This window comes from Desmodus rotundus, chromosome 3 (genome assembly GCF_022682495.2).
Source record: "Desmodus rotundus isolate HL8 chromosome 3, HLdesRot8A.1, whole genome shotgun sequence".
Classification (NCBI taxonomy): Eukaryota; Metazoa; Chordata; class Mammalia; order Chiroptera; family Phyllostomidae; genus Desmodus; species Desmodus rotundus.
Window position 1 is genome coordinate 3,971,600 of NC_071389.1, and position 18,464 is coordinate 3,990,063.

An 18,464-nucleotide genomic window follows, 5' to 3' on the forward strand; every position below is an offset into this window, starting at 1 on the left:
GCTCAGCCGGTTAGAGCGTCGTTGATACGCCAAGGGTGCGGGTTCAATCCCCGGTCACGGCACATACAAGGATCAACAAATGAATGCATAAAATAAGTGGAACAACAAATCGGTGTCTCTCTCTGTCTCTCTCCCCCCCTCTTTCCCTCTCTCAACCTTCCTCTTTCTCTCTCCAAAATTCAATTTTTTTAAAGCCATTTATTTATCAAGTCTGTCCATCCAACATTAGGGACCTAAAAAGATGCACACCTCTGTATGGTAATATCCAAATTACCCAAAATTTTAATAATCAATGGTATATTTAATTATAAAATTTAAAACTAAGTAATACCTGGATCTGGGTATGAACGCAGCAGTGTGTTCTAAATGTGTCTGTTAAGAAAGAAGGACAGAACCGTTTTGAAGACAGTTCGATCACGCTGTGCCTGCCCAATTTAGAAAATAAATCAGACAAGCAAGTTTTCAAACATAATTCTTTGTAATACTACTGATTATAAAATGATGAAGCTTTTTTCCTCATTGAGAGCATCTTCTCTTTGAAGAGACCGCACTAGTTTTGCAGAACACTGAGAAACGGTTCTGCGGGGAGGTGTTGAAGTAACAGGCTTCGTGAGCTGCTGTTGCAGCGTCTCTGCCGCTCCGCGGAATCCCCGCCCATGTGCTGTAGCAGTGACTCATTCCTGGCTCCTCAGAATGGTTTCTTCTTGCTCGACCTGATCAAGAAAGTAAACTAGCTTGTTTTAAATAAAATTTAGATGTGCTGAAGTAACTGCAGGGAACAGAAAAGGCCTTACTCATAGAGAACCGGAAACTGTTTTGGGGAGTTGCCTCTCCTTAGGCCCAGACTTGTCATACTGTTGAAGTAGAGCAACGTGTCCTGAGAAACTGCCGCTTCTCTTGGGCTGCAGTCGCCCTTCACATCCACGTCTGGGGAACAAATGCTACCGTGTAGCCGGTGGTGCCGCAAACTGTGATGCGTGCTGCGCATCGCGCGCACGGACTTCAGAAGTTGGACCCCAAAGCCACACTTGAATTTGATCATTCTGAGATTAATTCAAGGTCTGAGTTATTTGTCAGTAAAGAGAACTCTTTTCATAGCTACAGTCTCTTCCTTGTACCCCATCGACATCAGGAGGCCATATTAAAACACTAAGGCAAATTTTTATATTAAAAAGTAAAGCCCAGAAGTGATAATTGGGTAATTTGCTGCTATGGACTTTCCATGACTATTAAACAATTTCATTTAAATTTGGTTACTACACCATGTTTGATGACTATAAGCCCCTCATAGGCATCGCACCCTGTCACTGTCCCCCTGGCAGCGCTCGGGGGAGTTTAACACTGTAGCGCCGAGCAGGAGGGAAGTCAGTGGGAGTGGAGCCGTAGAGGTGCGCAGGCGCAAGGTCAGGGTCAAGACATCGAACAATCGCCAGTCTGTGAGCGCAGCAGCAGTTCGTTTCTTAGGTGTTTCGGAAGCTAAGTAAACGTGTGTACAGTTTCCCTAACTCGCATCACATGGATTATAGGGCGCTGAGGGTGATCCAGCAGGCCAGAGACAGCTACCGAACCTTTACTGTTTTCTGAGACCAGCATGTTACTGTCACACTTGATTTAGTGCAGTAGGTTTCGGTTTGGCTTCGCGTTCGGAGCACATGACGGTAGAGTCAGGTTTCAGGAAGGGCCATGTCTTCCTCTTCCGAGAATTTCCCCCACCAGTTGAACAGGAATTTCTTTTGCCCTCAATCCTCAAGTGGTCTTTGTCTTTTTCTTTCTTTCTTCCCTTTCTTTTTTTTACTTTGGAGGGAGTGGCAATGTCCTGTCCTGGATTTGGTCCCAGTTTCGCTATGTAGTTGTCACCTGGTCTTCTGTTTTGTTTCTCTTCCAGAGTGAAAGAATTGAAAAAGGCCAAGGAACTTGAAGACATACAGCAGCATCCCTTAGCAATGTGACATTGCTTCTCAGACTGTTTTCATTTCTGTTTTTAGCAGAGACATGCAACAACACACGTACACACACGATCCCTCTGCAGTTTCGGGGAGATCAGCTGCAGGATTTTAACAGGAATGTTTTGGTCATTGCATTTGCACTTTCATGGACAACTTTTAATTTGATCAGCAAGACACCTTGGAACTCAGTCTTCTGTTGGATCACGGGGAAAACAAGACACCACGAGGGATCGAAAGAGGCTTCCTCCTCTTGGGAAGAAGCTGTTTTCCTTCTCACATAGGGCTGTATTCAAACATCGTGTGGAACTGTACAAATATTTATACCAAAAATATAGCTAAGAAAAGGTGGGGATGCACTAGCAACAAGAGGACGCTGTTCCTGCACCTGCCAGTCACGTCCGAGAAGCTGAATGTTGGGGACTCGTTGTCAGTGGAGGGCTTCGATCGTACCGATCTTTATTGGGTCCGTGTGTTCTCATTTCCTTCACTGTGTTTATTTTATTTTGTTTGTTTAAATCTCTACAGCACACTTAATGCAACTTTTAAAATCTGCAGGTTTTTAACGTCTTGTGGAAAGTCGCAGAGGGGCGGGTGAGTGGCGAACGGGCGGTGAGTGGGGAGAGCGAGAGACGGCTCACAGAGTGAAAGTTTATTTCCTTGTCCCCACCGCCGCCTCAGAACCTGCGAGTAACATTGTGTCCCTTGTCTCATGCTCAGCACTTTAATTTTTTTGCCTTACTTTCATGTGCAATGAGAATTATTTAGAGAATTGGAAAAGCGCGTAGCTTTTTAAAGTAACCTTGGAAACTCTAGTCATTCTAAGGAATCATAAACCTTGCCTGGACATTTGCCACCTAAAAGACCAGTGTGGTGCTGCGTTCTGGCCAGTAAATTCCATATTTTTGGCTATATCTCATCCAAACGGAGCAGTGTGTATATATAGAAGGTAGAAATGGAAAGTGAGAAATATTTGAAAGGGATTATATTAATTGCTAAATATTTTATTCACAAAAGTCAATAACATGGCAAGATAAAATTATTTGTATAGTTTTGTCTGAATGAGCAAGAAAAATGTGGATGTATTGTTTGTATATATTGTATATAGTAAAACAAAAGAGATATGTGCATGAAATCAAGAAAAAAGAAACGAACAAAAGCAAAGCATTAGTGGCTATGGTCTGTAAAATGAAACAAAAAACTTTATTTCACTATAAGAGTACTTTATTTTAAATGTTCTTTAGAAGAACATTTTGCTAAAGCATGACTAAACTGCAAAAAAAAAAATTTTAAAAAAAAAGAGCTACTGTATTTAGACTTAGGAAAAAAAGGCAGAGTAACATTACTTAAAAAAAGGATATGTTTACATTTAATTTTGGCTACCAGGAGTTTATTTTATTTTATTTAAAATTATTTTGCCAATGGTGCCAAGTAATGTGAATGCTAATATTGCTTAAGAAAATTAAGTTGCTTTTGCTAAACAGATAATCATAAGATGGATCAGTATACAGCTTAACACCATCCACTCGCTCCAACAAAGAACACTTAGAACGATCAAAACCTGACAAGAGAAATAATATGAAAGGCAGAAAAATGTCTCACATTTTCATATCTCCTGCTGGAAATCAGAAAATGTAATAAAAATTACTAAAAACGAAGAAGATGCAAACTGGTCTTGTAGGATGCCATGGCGTATTACTATTTCAAATAATGAGGAGCCAAAGAAATCTGATGCTTTTAAAAATCAAACTACTAATGTTAAATTGAGAGAATCACGCTCGCATTTGCTGATGCCAGTTTAAAGCCCCTGGGTTAAGTTTCAGGACCAGTTGGTGTAAAGCTGAAGTTATAGTTTTTTTTTTCTTGGTTCTGGCTGCCAACTGTAAGTTTAAACTCCAGGCTTGTTGTGAAGCCTGAAAATATTCACAAATAAGCTTTTAAACTGGTGTCTCTAGAAGGAAGGTACATACAAAAAGATCGCGGTAAAAACTGGGGTCAGTGCTCTTGGTGCCTTTTCTATAATTGTACTTGTTTTTTAATTCCTTCCTTTCACTGCCAACCTCAAATTACTGTACAGTATATGTCTCACTGCTTGGGATCAGCTTCGACAACAGTGACAGCCCCACAACGAGGAGCCATCTGTACATTTGTAAACCGAGCTGACTCAACTTTGTTATTTTCAATGTGCGGGTTGTGTTACAGCTGTTGCAGTCCCCTGGACACCTATTGTTTTCCACAATTTGACCTATAGGAGGACACTGAGTAACTTTCCAACACACTTGCATTCATCAGTGGGAATAGAACGTGAAAGCCAGCTCTCTCAGAATATCCTATATTAATACTGAAGTTAGAGATGTTCATTCCATTTATTACAGTACAAACAACCAACTGATCTTTCGACAAGAGTAATGACCTCAGTGGGTTTGCGTTAACCCTCACATTTATTTTATTTTTTTAAATGTTTCACATGCTACATTATTAGCTGAGTGTTAGAAAATTCCAGAAGATAAAGACTTACATAGAATTAGGAGGGGATAGGAAGTAGCAGTACAACTGTGAATCCCAGGTGAGGTACAAACACACTTCCACTGAAACGAAGCATTTCTGACTGCTTTTTCTCGGTTGTGAACCTTAATTTTGAATATAAGATGATAGATAAGCGCAGCTTTCTTGGATAATCTGAATTCCCAAGTGCCAGGAGTAGGATTTCATTATAAAATTAATAGCTAATCTTATTCTGTCTCCTGAAGATTTAATTGCTATTCTTGTTACCCATTTGAAATCAGCTGTACTGTGTGAACGAAATCAAGACACTAACTCGAACCCCTCTCTGGCTGCACGGTCGCTTCTGGCAGTTCCACACAGTAGTTGGCGCCCAATGGGGGGTCCCTGAGACTTGCATGTAAAACTAGTCTAGATGTCTTCTTTTTTGTAAGTTTTATTTTTGTAATTGTGCATGTAAAGCATCGTTGAATCAATGGATCTGTTGAAGAACTCAGCTGCTGGAAACCATGCAAAATGTTTTGAATTGCCCTTAAAATATGGAAAATGTTTTCTGAATGCTTTATATTCTTTCTGCTGTAAATTAAAAATGAAGAAAATTTCCCCATATTATGTGTGTGTGTTGCTTTAACTTGACCTGATACTACAATCCAAGGTGATGGGCATGATTCAAACCATATGAAATAATCTCAAATATTTCCTTACATCAGAATTGATGTTTTGACATTGAATGTCTCATGGTTTGGGTTATGTCTGTGAAGGAAAAAATTCCTTAGAGCACTGTTTCTGGAACACTTGCTTTTCAGCTCTCTCTGGGGCACCGCTCAGTCTGTCAATCATTCGTCTCCGTGCAGTTATCTGAAAGCTAGACACCGGTCTAAAGTCACCTCTTCAGTGAAAACCCCTTGAAGTTTGTTAAAAGGCACTTGCAGCTGACTACTGTCAGTCTCCCTTCTAAGTGCGCCGTCGCCGTTTCATTCGCTCTTACCGCAGAGCCTCGGCGCCCTGGTGGTCCCTCTTCCGTCTACCCTGTCGCAATGACTCTGCCTGACAGTCTGCATGACCTCCCACCTCCTCGGGGCCGCAGTGGTTTCTTCAGCCCGCCGCGTGTAAATGACATTTTCCTTTCGTGTCTGTCCTCACCCTTTACTCCAGCTTTACTTCACCTGTGCCCCAGCCTGCGCCCTCTGGTCGGTTTGTGCAAACCGTGCCCGTTTCCACCAGCGTCTCCGTTCATGACGTCCGTTCACCCCTCCCCGACAACGTTCTCCTCTTGCTCACTTACCTAGTCAAATCCCATCTCCGCTGTAACCCTCTCTTGCTGTTCACTCTAATGTACACTAACAGTTCCCTTTTCAAATTATCCCATGAAGAGCTGGAAAACAGAGGTTCATGTTTATTTCCGTTTCTTGTCTAATCTGCCGGTCGACCGATTAGTGCTTTGTGTTTTTAACGCAGGACTTGTCTGTTGGCAGGAATGCTCTGTTACAACTGGAAGACAGTGCAGAGTAACCCTCTACATTCAGATACGCGCCTCCGCCTCCATACGATCGAAAGTTGAGGACCTGCTCTATGCCTGGGCCCCGCGAATACCGCAGTGGAGAAACTAGTGCCTGATGGCAAGGCTCGCATAGATTATAACTTGGCCTGTGCAATGACAAATATTTGTCACGATACGAAGAGAACGAAGCCAATCCAATCAATATCTGTGACGAGTACACCGAATGGACTTCCTATTTCAACAGGTTGCTCGCGAAAACGTGGTGCCTGCGGGACCACTAGGTTCCTGTGGGGAGTTGCGCAGGAACACACAGGCAGTCTCCAGTATTGTCACCGCCAGAGAAACGGTCCATCCTCGTTTACCCGCAGTCCCTTTGCAGCGCGTGAGCGCCACACGCCCAGCCTCAGCACCTGCTGCAGCGGGGAGACTGGGCGCACGCCACTGCCCCGCCCCTCCCTGTGAGCTCAGACGCCCCAGCACGTGCACGTGGCCCCGCCCACCTCACGCCCCTCCGCGCCCCACCCACCCCTCTGGTCCCGCCCCGTGATGTCATCAGCCCCGCGCCGCTGTCCCGCCCAGATCCCCGGTCTCGGGATTCATTCCGCAGCTTCGCCGACACTCGCCCGCCACTGATATTGCCAAAATGTGAGTGACGCGAGGCGAAGCTGGGCGGCCGCGGGCGGGGGGGGCGGTGCGGGGAGCGGGCGGCACGCTCCTGGGAGCCCCACCAGGCCCGGTTCCTGCTGGCCGCGCTCTGACGGGGACCGAAGCCGGGCGGGCCTGCGAGGAGCTCCCGAGGCCTGCGGGTGGGCGGTGGCCCCGGGAGTGCGGGCTGCAGGCAGGCGGAGGACCTGCGGCCGCTGGGCGGACCCGGAAGGAGCCGAGGAAGGAGCTGAGGAAGGGCGGCTGTGGGGCTTTCCGGTTAAGGAGGGGGAGGGGGGGGCCCGCCCCGCCCCGCCCCGCCCCGCCCCGCCACTGTCCTGTCTCCGACCCGCCCCTTTGCGGTCCCTCCTCCCCGTCCCCACCCCCGGGGTCCCTGAGAGTTACGGCGGTCTCGGTCTCGGGGCGCTCTTCCTGGTGCTGGCTGGGCTGGGCTCCGGAAGTTGCAAGGGAAAGAATCTCGGCCCTGTCTCGAGGCACCCACGGTCAAAGTGGGCTATGGGACGTGTGTCTCTTGTAGTGGCCCTTGCAAACGGGGACTTCCCTGTGGTAATGTTCAGAAAATGCTGTGGAGAATCGCGAGAACCGTCTGTTCCCTCTCCAGCATGTTCGTTGCACACTACAGAGAAGAAAGGAGTGCGATCTTTCCCCGGGTGGGTGTTAGCACTGAGGCCACTGGGCCGGTAGGTCACAGTGGTGGGATCTAGATCCGTGGACTTACACAGTGTCGGGTCTAAACACAACAGCCAGCTGCGGTGATTTCCTAACCTCACTTTACTCATCCATAAAATGGGCGCAATAGCAGTGGTGCCCTCAAACGGCCGTGAGGACTAAATGAGAAAATGCCCAGTACACCAATCTCTCTCAGACACAGGAGGACCGAGACGGTCGTTGGCGCATGGTAGCTACTGCCTGTTGAGTCAGTGAGTGAGGGGCTGTTGTATGCAAGACACGTGCTCGGTGCTGGCTTGGGTATAGGGAAGGCCTCTGAGACACAGGAGCCTGTGATCTGTTAGGGAAGGCAAGAATGTATACATACACAAAGATAAATAAAGCGTTGCCACCCAAGTAATGGAAACAATAAGGATTTCAAACCCAGAGCAGTCAAGGAAGATCGGCCTGGGGAGAAATAAAGCATTTGATGAGGTTTTTAAAGATGAGCAACCTTGCCCTGGCTGGTGTGGCTCAGTGGACCGAGTGCAGACCTGCCAACCGAAGGGTGGCTGATTCAATTCCTGGGCAGGGCTCCTGCCTGGGTTGCAGGCCAGGTCCCCAGTAGGGGCTGTGCAAGGGGCAACCACACATTGATGTTTCTCTCCCTCCCTCTCTCTAAAAATAAATCAAATGTTTGTTTGTTTTTTTTTAATGAGTAACCTTTTAAGAGACGGCGCGTTGCTCCTTGTTTCTGTAAACAACTGTACTCTCCCACACTGGAAAGGGGCATCCTGTAACTGTCCATAACTATGAGAACAGTCCTTGCCGCAGTGAAAAAATCGGAAGAGTACCGAGTGCATTTAAGTAAATGTGCGGCTTTTTAAAAATGACACGAAATTGGCAAGTAGAGTCTATCTACCTTAGGATCAATCTCATCAGTGATACACCGTAGATCCTATTACACCTGTCCTTTAGACCCTCGTCACTTTCAACATGTGGGTGAATCTTGGAAATTACAGAGGGATTAGAAGAAATGTCATTAGACCCATTGTTCATTGCTGCAGGAAGGGTTTGTCTTTCTGCTTTAGTTCGGAAACGCCCAGCATCCTCGTACTTACCACAATGTCTTTGCAATGATGATTTACTAGTGCTCCTGCCTTACAGGTCGGCAAGCTTACCTGGCGGTTCAGGTGCCGCCTCTGGCAGTAATCGGAGGCTTCAGCAGACTCAGAATCAAGTGGATGAGGTATTGCTCTGAAATGTTGAAAAGATGAATTTTAAATCAACAGGGGAACACTGTGGAAATAATTGTTTAGAGGAAGTGTCATAAAAGTGTGAATGTAAAGTAAATTTTGACTGTATCAAAAAGTAACAAAATTTTGTCCCCCACTATTCTGGAAGCCCTGATCTAAATAGAAGACAGATTCTTCTGATTTCATGCATATTCTTCTGTGATCACATCACACACCTGAAACACAAATACCCTTCCCTGAGAACATTCCTTCAAGAACTACTTTATAATGTGCATTTTGCCACAGTAAAAAAAAAAAAAAAAAAAAAAAAAAAATTGGAAAAAAGAGAACACTTCATAAAATAGGGGAAGAGAGTTTTCAGAATTAGGTCTATCGACTGTTCAGGCCAAGACCAGCACTCTGACCAGATTCTTCATCCCGTGCTCTGCCAGCAGCCTGGCTTTTCTAGCTGCCCAGGCTGAGCAAGCCTCTGCAGGATGCACCCCAGTTGCTGCCCACTGACATACAGAGGGCTGATGCTGGCAAATTGCTCCAGCCCAGTGGATCTGTATCTGGAGTTCCTGAGTTCGAGGACACTCACAGCATCTTTGTTCTGCCCTACATATGCAGACTCCCAAAGGACGAGAAATTCAAACTAGTATTTCCACGTTCCTAAAAGCCGTCACTGCCAGCAAGGCTATCTTGGTCTTTCTGCCTTGAGCTGCCTTAAAAAGCAGCGTTAAACTTATGTTAAACTGGGGGCCAAATATTGGGTTGGCAAAAAAATCCATTTTTTCTATAAAGTAAAAGACACATTTCTCATTTTCACCAGTAACTTTATTGATTTGGGTATTTTCAGTATGTCATCTCTTTCCCACTATCGGCTTCTAGTGGGTGGAGGCTGGGGCTGCTGCTAAACATCTTCCAACGCATCAGACAGCCCACAGCAAAGAATCGTTTGGCCAAAATGTCAGTAGTGCCAAGAAACTTTGCAAACCACATTTGATACCTTTGATCAGTCATAGCACCTTCTCCAAACACAGCACACATCTTTTCTTGTGTTTCAGTTGTGTTTTTGCCTTTCTTGAAATAGTAAAGCATAACATGCCAAAAATGTTGCATATCTTCTCCCATTTTCAGTATCCAAATGGCTGCACAAAAACTCACTAGTTTTGATAAGTTTTTTTTGAATGCATGCTGCTGTGACAGCTGTCACAGTGCATTCTAACCAGATTGTTTCAAATGAAGCTACAGGACAGCTAAGCACCACTAGAGCCATCGCACGGAAAAAACTAAACGAACTTTTTGGCCAACCCAATGTATGGTGACAGAAGATGATTTGACTGTGGGTGGTGGGCACACAATGCAATATACAGATCGTGTGTCAGAGATGTACACCTGAAGCCTATATAATCTTATCAACCAGTGTCACCCCGATAAATTTAATTAAAAAATAAAAATAAGACTGATCTTAAGCTGTGTTTAACAATGGATGGTTAAACATACGGTGATATTTTGGTGTGATGGCTGTTTATGAATGTCTGAAAGTTTTATATTCTCATGCTAAAAACCCCATTCTAATTCCATCCTGCATGAGATTTTTGTTTATTTACAAAATCAAGTTGAGTCCTTTTTCTTAACCAACAGGAATGTTAAGGAGTTGGGGGTTTTTTGTGTGTGTGTGTGTGTGTGTTTTAATCAAAGTGAGAGGCACATAATGAACCATTTTCAGGTGCACCGTCCAGTGGCACGTGGGTGTATTCAGTGTTGTGCAACCATCCGCTCTCTCTGGTTTCACAGTTTTCTCCGCACCGCAGAACACACTGTCCATGCCTAGTACTTACTCCCGTTCCCTCTTCCCATTCCCTGCTAACTTCTCATTGGCTCTCTGTTTCTGTGAATCTTCTTATTCTAGATATACCATAAAAAAGGGATCACACACTATGTGGCCTTTTGTGTCTGCCTCCTTTTACTTGGTAAAATTTTTTTGATGTCCATCCAAGTTGTAACAAATACCAGAACTCGTTCCTTTTTATGGCCGAGTGATACTCCAATGCTTGTGTATACCTTGTTTGTCCATTAGATGATTATTCAGTTGTTGTCACCTTTTAGCTTTACCAGTAGTGCTGCCATAAACATTTGCATACGAGTTTCTGTGTGTGCACATTTTCATTTCTTGTGTGTCTAGGAGTAGAGCTTGTCTAACTTTTCCAGGAACTGCCTGACTTTCCCGCAGTGGCTGCACCATTTTACATTCACACTGGCAGTGCCCACGGGTTCCTGTTTCTCCACATCCTCACCAACACTTGTCATTTTCCTTTTTTATTTTTATTTTTTGGTTACAGCCGTCCTAGTAAGTATCAAATAGCATCTCATTATTGTTTTGATTTGCATTTCCTTAATGACCAATGATGCTGAATATCTTTTCCTGTGCTTCTTGGCTATTTGTATATACTCTTTGTAGAAGTGTCTGTTCAAGTCTATTGCCCTTTTAAAAAAAATCCTTACCTGAGGAAATGTTCATTGATTTTTACAGAGGGGGGGGGTGGAGAAAGAGACAAGCATTGATTGATTGCCTCCTGTACACACCCTGAGCGGGAATCAAGCCTGCAACCTTTTCTTGTGTACCAAGACGACGCTCCAAGTAACTGAGCCACCCAGCCAGGGCCATTGCGCATTTTTTAATTGGTTAGTTTCTCTTTTGTTGTTGAATGATTAAGAGTTCTTTACATAATCATTCTGGATTTTAACTAAATATAGAAAAGAATAACCTATAAAATATTCAAACATAAAATTTTAATAACAAAGTTGGCATAATCATATGCAGTTTTTTAATAATCAAATTCAACTGAGATATTAGAAAACAGTCACATTCTGAGAATTAGTACTGAGTTCTTTTATTTCTTGTGACCACAAATACCTTATGGTACTAGCTACCCCCTTGTGATCATTCTGGAGCCGGCGAACACATGCCCATTGAATCAGGCCAGTCTGTTTACTGGAGGGCCAGAATATTCTGGAACTAAAGCCACAGGGGGCGTTGACATGATATCAGTTCACTGGATTTGGCTCAATTCTTGAATGCAATTCCAAAGCCAGTCCTGTGGAAATGAAGACAGCCTCGTGACAGCAGATAAGTTAGACTCTGAAGGGGAACTCTGTGTCCCATGGGCCCTGGGGCAGTGATCTAGTGCTGCGGGCAGCCATCTCCTCCGTTAATCCCCACCCCCGCCCACCATTTATTTACCCCTCCTTCTTCCATTGCTTGTAGCTTTCCCAATGAATTTGAGTCTGTAAGTTCTTTGGGTGAGCAGGGTCACTTCTGTATTGCGTCCAGTGAGCCACTGCCTGAAGCTGAGGTTCCTATTGCCTCCACGAAGGTCTTCAAACAGAAAAAAAGTGTCATATAAAAAGGACTTCTTTTAATATTCTGGATATTAACTCCTTTTCAGCTGTATGATTTGCAAATACTCTGTTCTGTGGATTGTCTTTTCACATCCTTGATAATGCCCTTTGATGCACAAAAGGTTTTAACTTTTATAAAGTCCCGTTTGTCTACTTTTTTGTTGCTTTTACTTTTGGTGTAAAATCCACGGCCAAATCCAAAGTTATAAAGGTTTACTCTTCTGAGAAGTTTATAATTTTAGCTCTTATACTTAGGTTATTGATCCATTTAGAGTTCATTTTCATATATGGGGTGAGGTGCTGATCCTATTTCATTCCTATAGGATGAAAGAGGATGTTGTCCCAGCACCATTTGTTGAAGAGACTTCTTTCCCATTCACTGATCTTGGCGCCCTGTCAAAAATCAGTTGCCTGTAGATGTTTGGGTTGATTTCTGGACTCTCATTTCTATTCCATCGTCCTATTTGTCTACTGTCTTTATGCCAGAACCGCATTCCTTATTACTGTAGCTTTGTAGTACGTTTTGAAATTGGGCAGTGTGAGTCCCAATTTTGTTCTTCTTTTCCAATATCATTTTGGCCATGCAGGGCCCTTGCAATTCTGTATGAATTTGAGAACCCTGGTGGAGACTGTACTGAGCCTGCACACAGGCCCACCACTTTGGGGGCGCTGCCATCTCACAATATGAGGTCTTCCCGTGTGTGAGCATGGGGCATCTTCCCCTTTCATCAGCTCCTTAATTTCTTTCAGCGGTGCTTTGTAGTTTTCTGTGTCCAAGTTTTTGCCTCCTTGGTTCAATTTATCCCTGGGATTCTATTGTATATGGAATTGTTTTATTAATTTCAGCTTGATTTCAGTAGATGGAAACACTGTATTTATGGATGCTGATCTTGTACCCTGAAACTTTACTGAATTTGTTTACTAACCCTATTAAGTTTGTATTGTGGATTTTTTGGGATTTTGTAAATACGGAATGTCTGCAAATATGGATCATTTTACTTTATCTAATTTGGATACCTTTTCTTTCTTTTTCCTGCCCAATTACTCTGGCCAGAACATCCAGTACACTGTGGAACAGCAGTGTGCCAGTGGGCATCCCTGTCTTGTTCCCTGATCTCAGCTTTCTGTCTTTGACCACAGAGTGTAGATGTTAGTTGTGGGGGTTTTTATAAATGCCCTTTATCATGTTAAGGAGGTTCCCTTCTAGTCCTAGTTTACTGAGAGTTTATGTGGTGAGGCCCAGCCCCCCTTTTAATGAAAGTTAGGCTTAACATAATAAAGTGCTGACCTTGTTCCATTTCTCTGTGTGAAACTCGATGTGCTCGTCTTCATTCAGGTGGTGGACATCATGAGAGTCAACGTGGACAAGGTGTTGGAGAGAGACCAGAAGCTCTCCGAGTTAGATGACCGTGCAGACGCACTGCAGGCAGGAGCTTCCCAGTTTGAAACAAGTGCTGCCAAGTTGAAGAGAAAATACTGGTGGAAGAACTGCAAGGTAATTCTCCTCAACCCGTCTTTACAGTAAATCACCCTCCACATCCCCAGGGGAGTGACAGAGCCCCCAAATGTTGGACTTGCGTCAGCCTTGCAGGTGAATTGGACTTTCCACACGTAGAAATCTGGACTGACGCTGAATCCAGATCACTGACCACGTGCCCTTGCTCTTGCTCCACAACTGGGGATCTGTGCGTGCTGTGGCCGACCTCACGAAGCACACAGGAGTGTCCAAAATCAATCTCAGACTTATGCCTCTTCCAACCATCCACCCCAGGGGAGCCCTGCACACACACTGACAGGAGAGGGTGGAACTGGCGCTCAGTTTGTGTGTCTTTGTGTGAGTAGCTCCAGCACCCAAGGGAAGAGCTACTCAAGATCCACAGTTCGCTCCAGAAAAGCAGGCAGCAGCCACACAGGAGCCTGGACCAAAGCAGATATTATACGACTACCAAAGAAATGCGCTGCCATCAGTTGCCATATGTCCTGCCCCATCCTGGTTTAGAAGTGACACTTTCCAATACACGGATGCGTTTAGTAGCCCCTCTCAGTGTGGAGACCTTGTGTACACAAACAGGCCTGCTTGGGGCCCACAGATCATTTGAACAGCTTGTGAAAAGCAGATAAGTAACCTTCAGGTCCTAATGGAAAACATTATAGTTAGGCTCTAAAAATTATGGATTATTTCAGATTGTAGCGCCCCTGAAGTTCTCCTTCACTGACTAGAATGATACTGTCTAACACTCTTCAGTGAGCACGTTAATCTCTTTCTGAAACATGATGTGGACGTGTGTTTCGTTACAGATGTGGGCCATAGGCATTAGCATCGTGGTCATCATCATCATCATCATCATCGGTGAGTGCTCCTGCTCTAAACCCATTGAAACTTACATGGCTTTACAAAGATTTTCTTTTTCTTTAGCTAATATTTTAAATATTGATTGTCATATGGTTAAAACCTGAGGTTTTTGATGTAAACATTAATGCCTTGAAATCAGAGAAAACTTACTTCCACTGACCTGTCAGTTTCTCCCTGAATATATTTTCATCAGCTCTTCCCTTCGTGAGAAACTGTGTAGTCTAGTGACTGGACGTGCGGCCACCTGTGCCCCACCCTGGCCCCACCGCCGTCCGGCTGTGTGGCTTTGGGAAGTATATTCATATCTCTGCATTTGAGTTCCTTCATTTGTAAAATGGGGTAATAAGAGTACCTACCTCATATGTTTGGTATGAGGACAAAGCTGGTGAATATATAAAAAGTGCTTAGGATGGTGCCTGGCATGTGATGGTAATAATAGTTATATAAATAAATAAATACACACCCGTCATTGCTATCACTACTAACGGGGCCATACACAGTATTGGACAACCCACTGCCATCTTAGCCCAGGACTGCGTCTTCAGCCCTGTCTTTGGATCATCCCCTCCAGCACCCCACAAAATAGAGACGAGCCCCTAGAAGGACACAGGCCAAATCGCATTTCTGTTCACTTTTAGACTAGCGTTCAGTGTTCACTCTGGTTCACTCTGAAAGACTAAACTACTGTTTTCCTTGATTTTTTTGCATTTCCCTGCTTATTAGTGTTGAGTGTTTCTTCATGAAGAACCAGTGAAGCTCCAGCCTTCTGTTCCAGAAACCTCTTCAGGATCTTTGACTTAGAACCTGCTTTATCATCAGGCTTACGTAATATCTGAAACGTTTATTTTCTGTTAATGTAAAGTTTGATTTCTAGGAAACGTGCCTTTTTAAAAAATAACTCCAAACTAGAAGTGCACCCAGTCCAGCTCACATTTTGCACAGAGCCTTTACAAATTCACATGTGGGCTGACAAGGACTTCGTAAACTCCAGAGTGTTATAACCTAGAAGTACCGTTGTCTGACTAATTGCCATTAATTCCAGCTAACGGAGTTTTTGCTAAGTGAGCTGTCCTCGTCATATGAGCTTATCTTCAGAACCACATTTTAAACCTTTGGGTAATCAGATTTTCAGTTTGTGCCTTCCAGAGAAAACACTACTGTCTGACTCGAGTCTGTGACTACGACAGGCTGTGCCTTATTCCGCTACCTTCCCGCTTCCCTGTGAGAGCCCGCTACTGTTTATACGCACTACTGACTCTTTTGCTGTATTTAAAATAAGATGCTGGTAAAGAATTTTTGCTCTTACATTAGATACAAAGATGTTTACTTTCTTGTTACTGTTTTGTATCATTTGCTAAAAATATTTTAATCAGAAATAACCTCTTTAAAACATTTTTATAGGACTATAGCTACGACCAAAGTTTCTATTTTGCCAAAAAGTTAAATCTCAGTAAAATGCCCTTAAGTCTGTTCCTGACCTGACAGATAAATCTGAAGAGTGACCGATGGAACTCAAGGTGCCCTTGAGAATTAAAGGTGTAATATTATTTGTGAAGCTTCTGTACCCTGACAGGCCTTTCTTGCCTGTGAAATACTGTATGTGGTGCAGCTCCCCTTCCCAGTCAGCATTTTCCCAGGGCTAGAGAAGGCTCGAGCTAGACTCTGCCCATCTCATGCCTAGAGACAGATTGCAGAACAACACCAGCTGTGGACTCCAGCATGTTTCTGAGACTTATGTCAGGACAGCTGTGAACTGGTCATTAGTTGGCCCAGTTCTCGTAGACTATAGCTTTTTGGAGTTTCTATTTTTATTCATATTCCACTTCCTAAATCTGTCTTCTAAATTATGCTTTCAATTAGCATTGGCCAGGGGTGGCTGACTTTTCACAGAAATAGCTGACCAGAGACCTTCTTTGACGCATTGGGCTGTTGCACAAGATGCTGCTTTGCCAATAGCTGTTTTCACCCGAGAGACTTTTGTGGAGACTTTCGACATCAGGTTATGTGGCCTAAGGACGGGCATTAGATATGAATGACACAGGCAAGGAGGCGCTGAGGGAGAAATGCAGAGGTTTACCACCCTGGCCCATTGCACTGGAATATTCTAAAATTGTTTTTCACGTGCTAATATGTGACTTACAAAGCAATGACAGTGGAGGCACACCGGGACACAGGTTCCATTTCTTTGGTATCTGTTCCCCCGTCAGCACCGAAATGGCATAATGGTGAAAACACACCCCACTGGGAGAGGAAAGCAGCTGTCAGTGTCAGGGTAGTAGCCCCACCTCAGCTCGGGGTCTCTGGCGGGGGGTCTCTGGCGGGGTCTGACACTGGAACTCTGGTGTTCTCTCCTTGGCCTTGATGCTCAGTCCCATGTAACCCACCAGCTCCTGCATTAACCCAGGAATACCTTGCTTGTATCTGCATTTAGCTGGGAACTTGCCCACTGTAATGAACTGAATAAAGTGTTTATAAACATTCCCCGGTACCTATGTTGATTATAGAGGAGTAGCTGCGCCTGGTCCAAGTCCTAAAAATGGCACTTTTTGCTCTTCCCCCTACCTTTCCCTTAGGAACCCTAAACTCCACTCTGATGCTTTCTCATCAGTCCCCTCCCTGAGTACTCTTAACTCCTTGTCACCCAGCCTGTCCCCATAGCTAGTCAACAGAAGCGAAGCAGACAACTCCCTTGTGAAAAGTGCTTTCAGTGTAGATGAGTGGGGAGGGGAGGGGGGAACTGGCTTTCTTAGGAATACCAAAGTCTTCAGCATTTCGCTTTTGAATTTCTTAAATACATGGTCTTTCAAAAGTGATGCCTAGAGCTGGCCATATACATTGTCCAACAGCTGCCTACATAGGACACGGGGACTCTAACTGGTGGGTGAGGCACATCTCCACACATGGCTCTCATTGTGATTCTGCATATCTTTCCCCTCGAAAACACTGCTCTCACTCTGCAACCCTAGGGACCTGTACAGTATGGGTGCAAGGAGACTTTTGCTTCCGTTCACAATAAAATGTCAGTTTCTGTAAAATCCTATTGGGAGAGAAGAGGTTGACTTTCCCCGTTGCCCTGGACAAATGGTCACTGCTTTGCTCGCCTGACACACTACTGTGTTCTGGGGAAGAACTGCAGAATTGTGCCTTTGGTTCAGGGCCTTTCTTCAGTGACATCGGTATGAACTTTTGGTGTCATTTTCAAGATTTGGAAGGAAAATCTACCACATATGAGCCTCACTACTCTGCCCCTCCCTCACATATCAGGGGTCCTTGGGCCGGGGTCCTCAGCCAACGTGTCTTTGCCCTCTTCTTATTCTCCAGGCTTTCCCACGATACCTCCAATCGTAGTCTACTGGCTTGTTAGACACAGGCCTCTCAAACTCCCCGCGCCCCAGACAGAGCTGAGCATCCCCCGCCTCTGCTCCTCTTCCTGTCGTCCGTGGTGTGGGTCCCAGAGAATGGCTGGGAAACCGACGGCCCACGGGACCCCGCACAAGTGCAGTGCACATCTCAACGCGATGTGGAAACGAAACTCCTGGTGCTCCCTCCACCAAATCGGACCACCCCAGCCTTGCCCATCTCAGTGTACGTCCCATCGCGTGCAGCTCGGCTTGAAGCAGCCCAGGGAGTCACCCTTGATTGTTCTCTTCCCACAGCGCGCATTCCACCCATTGGCGGTCTGAGCCCCAGATGTATCTACCTCCTTGTAATGAACAGCCTCCTGACTTCTAACTTTCCAGTGCAGCAGTCTGACCCACACGAATCCCTGTCTGGCTTAAAACCCTCCTCTTTCCTCCTCCATTAGAAAAAAAAAAAAATCCGAAAGTTTCCATAGTGATAGAGCCCACCCCCCATCTGGCCCTTCCTGACTTCCCGACCCCCTCTCACGCCATTCTCCCGGCGAAGTACACTGCCCGCTTCTCACGACACACCTCTGCTCCGCGCCCCACCCCCTCCCACACTCAGAGAGGCCTTCCGAACTCGCTTCACGGAGTTGTGCATACGTTGTATGCCAATAAAACGGAGACTCCCTGGGGAGCAGGGACTTCCGTCCCCCCTCCCCGGGGACCACCATCAGCCCTCCCCAGTTACGCACTGATACTTGCTGAATGAATGCAGTCTGACCGAGCTTCGGAGGACAGTGAGACCTGCCGCCCGCCGAGAAAAGCAGGGGGGTTACCCCTACAGGATAGCAACCGACGGCACCCCTCACT

The 18,464-nt window shown here is 45.1% G+C and overlaps 2 protein-coding genes and 1 long non-coding RNA gene across 14 annotated transcripts in view; 2 read left to right on the top strand and 1 right to left on the bottom strand.

Moving 5' to 3' along the window:
- Positions 1–4,387, top strand: part of CAMTA1 (calmodulin binding transcription activator 1) — a 761,376-nt gene extending 756,989 nt beyond the window's left edge. For all 12 annotated transcript variants that reach the window (XM_053920471.2, XM_053920463.2, XM_053920464.2 and 9 more), the window contains one exon: positions 1,886–4,387. In XM_053920471.2, the coding sequence (XP_053776446.1) occupies positions 1,886–1,949 (64 nt within the window). In that variant the 3' untranslated portion in view covers positions 1,950–4,387. The remainder of the gene's footprint in view (positions 1–1,885) is intronic.
- Positions 4,388–6,481: 2,094 nt separating this feature from the next.
- On the top strand, positions 6,482–16,730 carry VAMP3 (vesicle associated membrane protein 3). The gene is made up of 5 exons (XM_053920480.1): positions 6,482–6,591; positions 8,425–8,506; positions 13,234–13,392; positions 14,196–14,247; positions 14,974–16,730. Coding segments are annotated over exons 1-5 (315 nt in total). The 5' UTR covers positions 6,482–6,589; the 3' UTR covers positions 14,994–16,730.
- LOC123479102 (uncharacterized) lies at positions 11,274–13,307 on the bottom strand. Its single transcript, XR_008426391.2, has 2 exons — positions 13,186–13,307; positions 11,274–11,593 (listed from the first exon to the last, which is right to left on the bottom strand). It is a non-coding gene; the product is annotated as an uncharacterized lncRNA (long non-coding RNA).
- Positions 16,731–18,464: the final 1,734 nt, after the last annotated feature.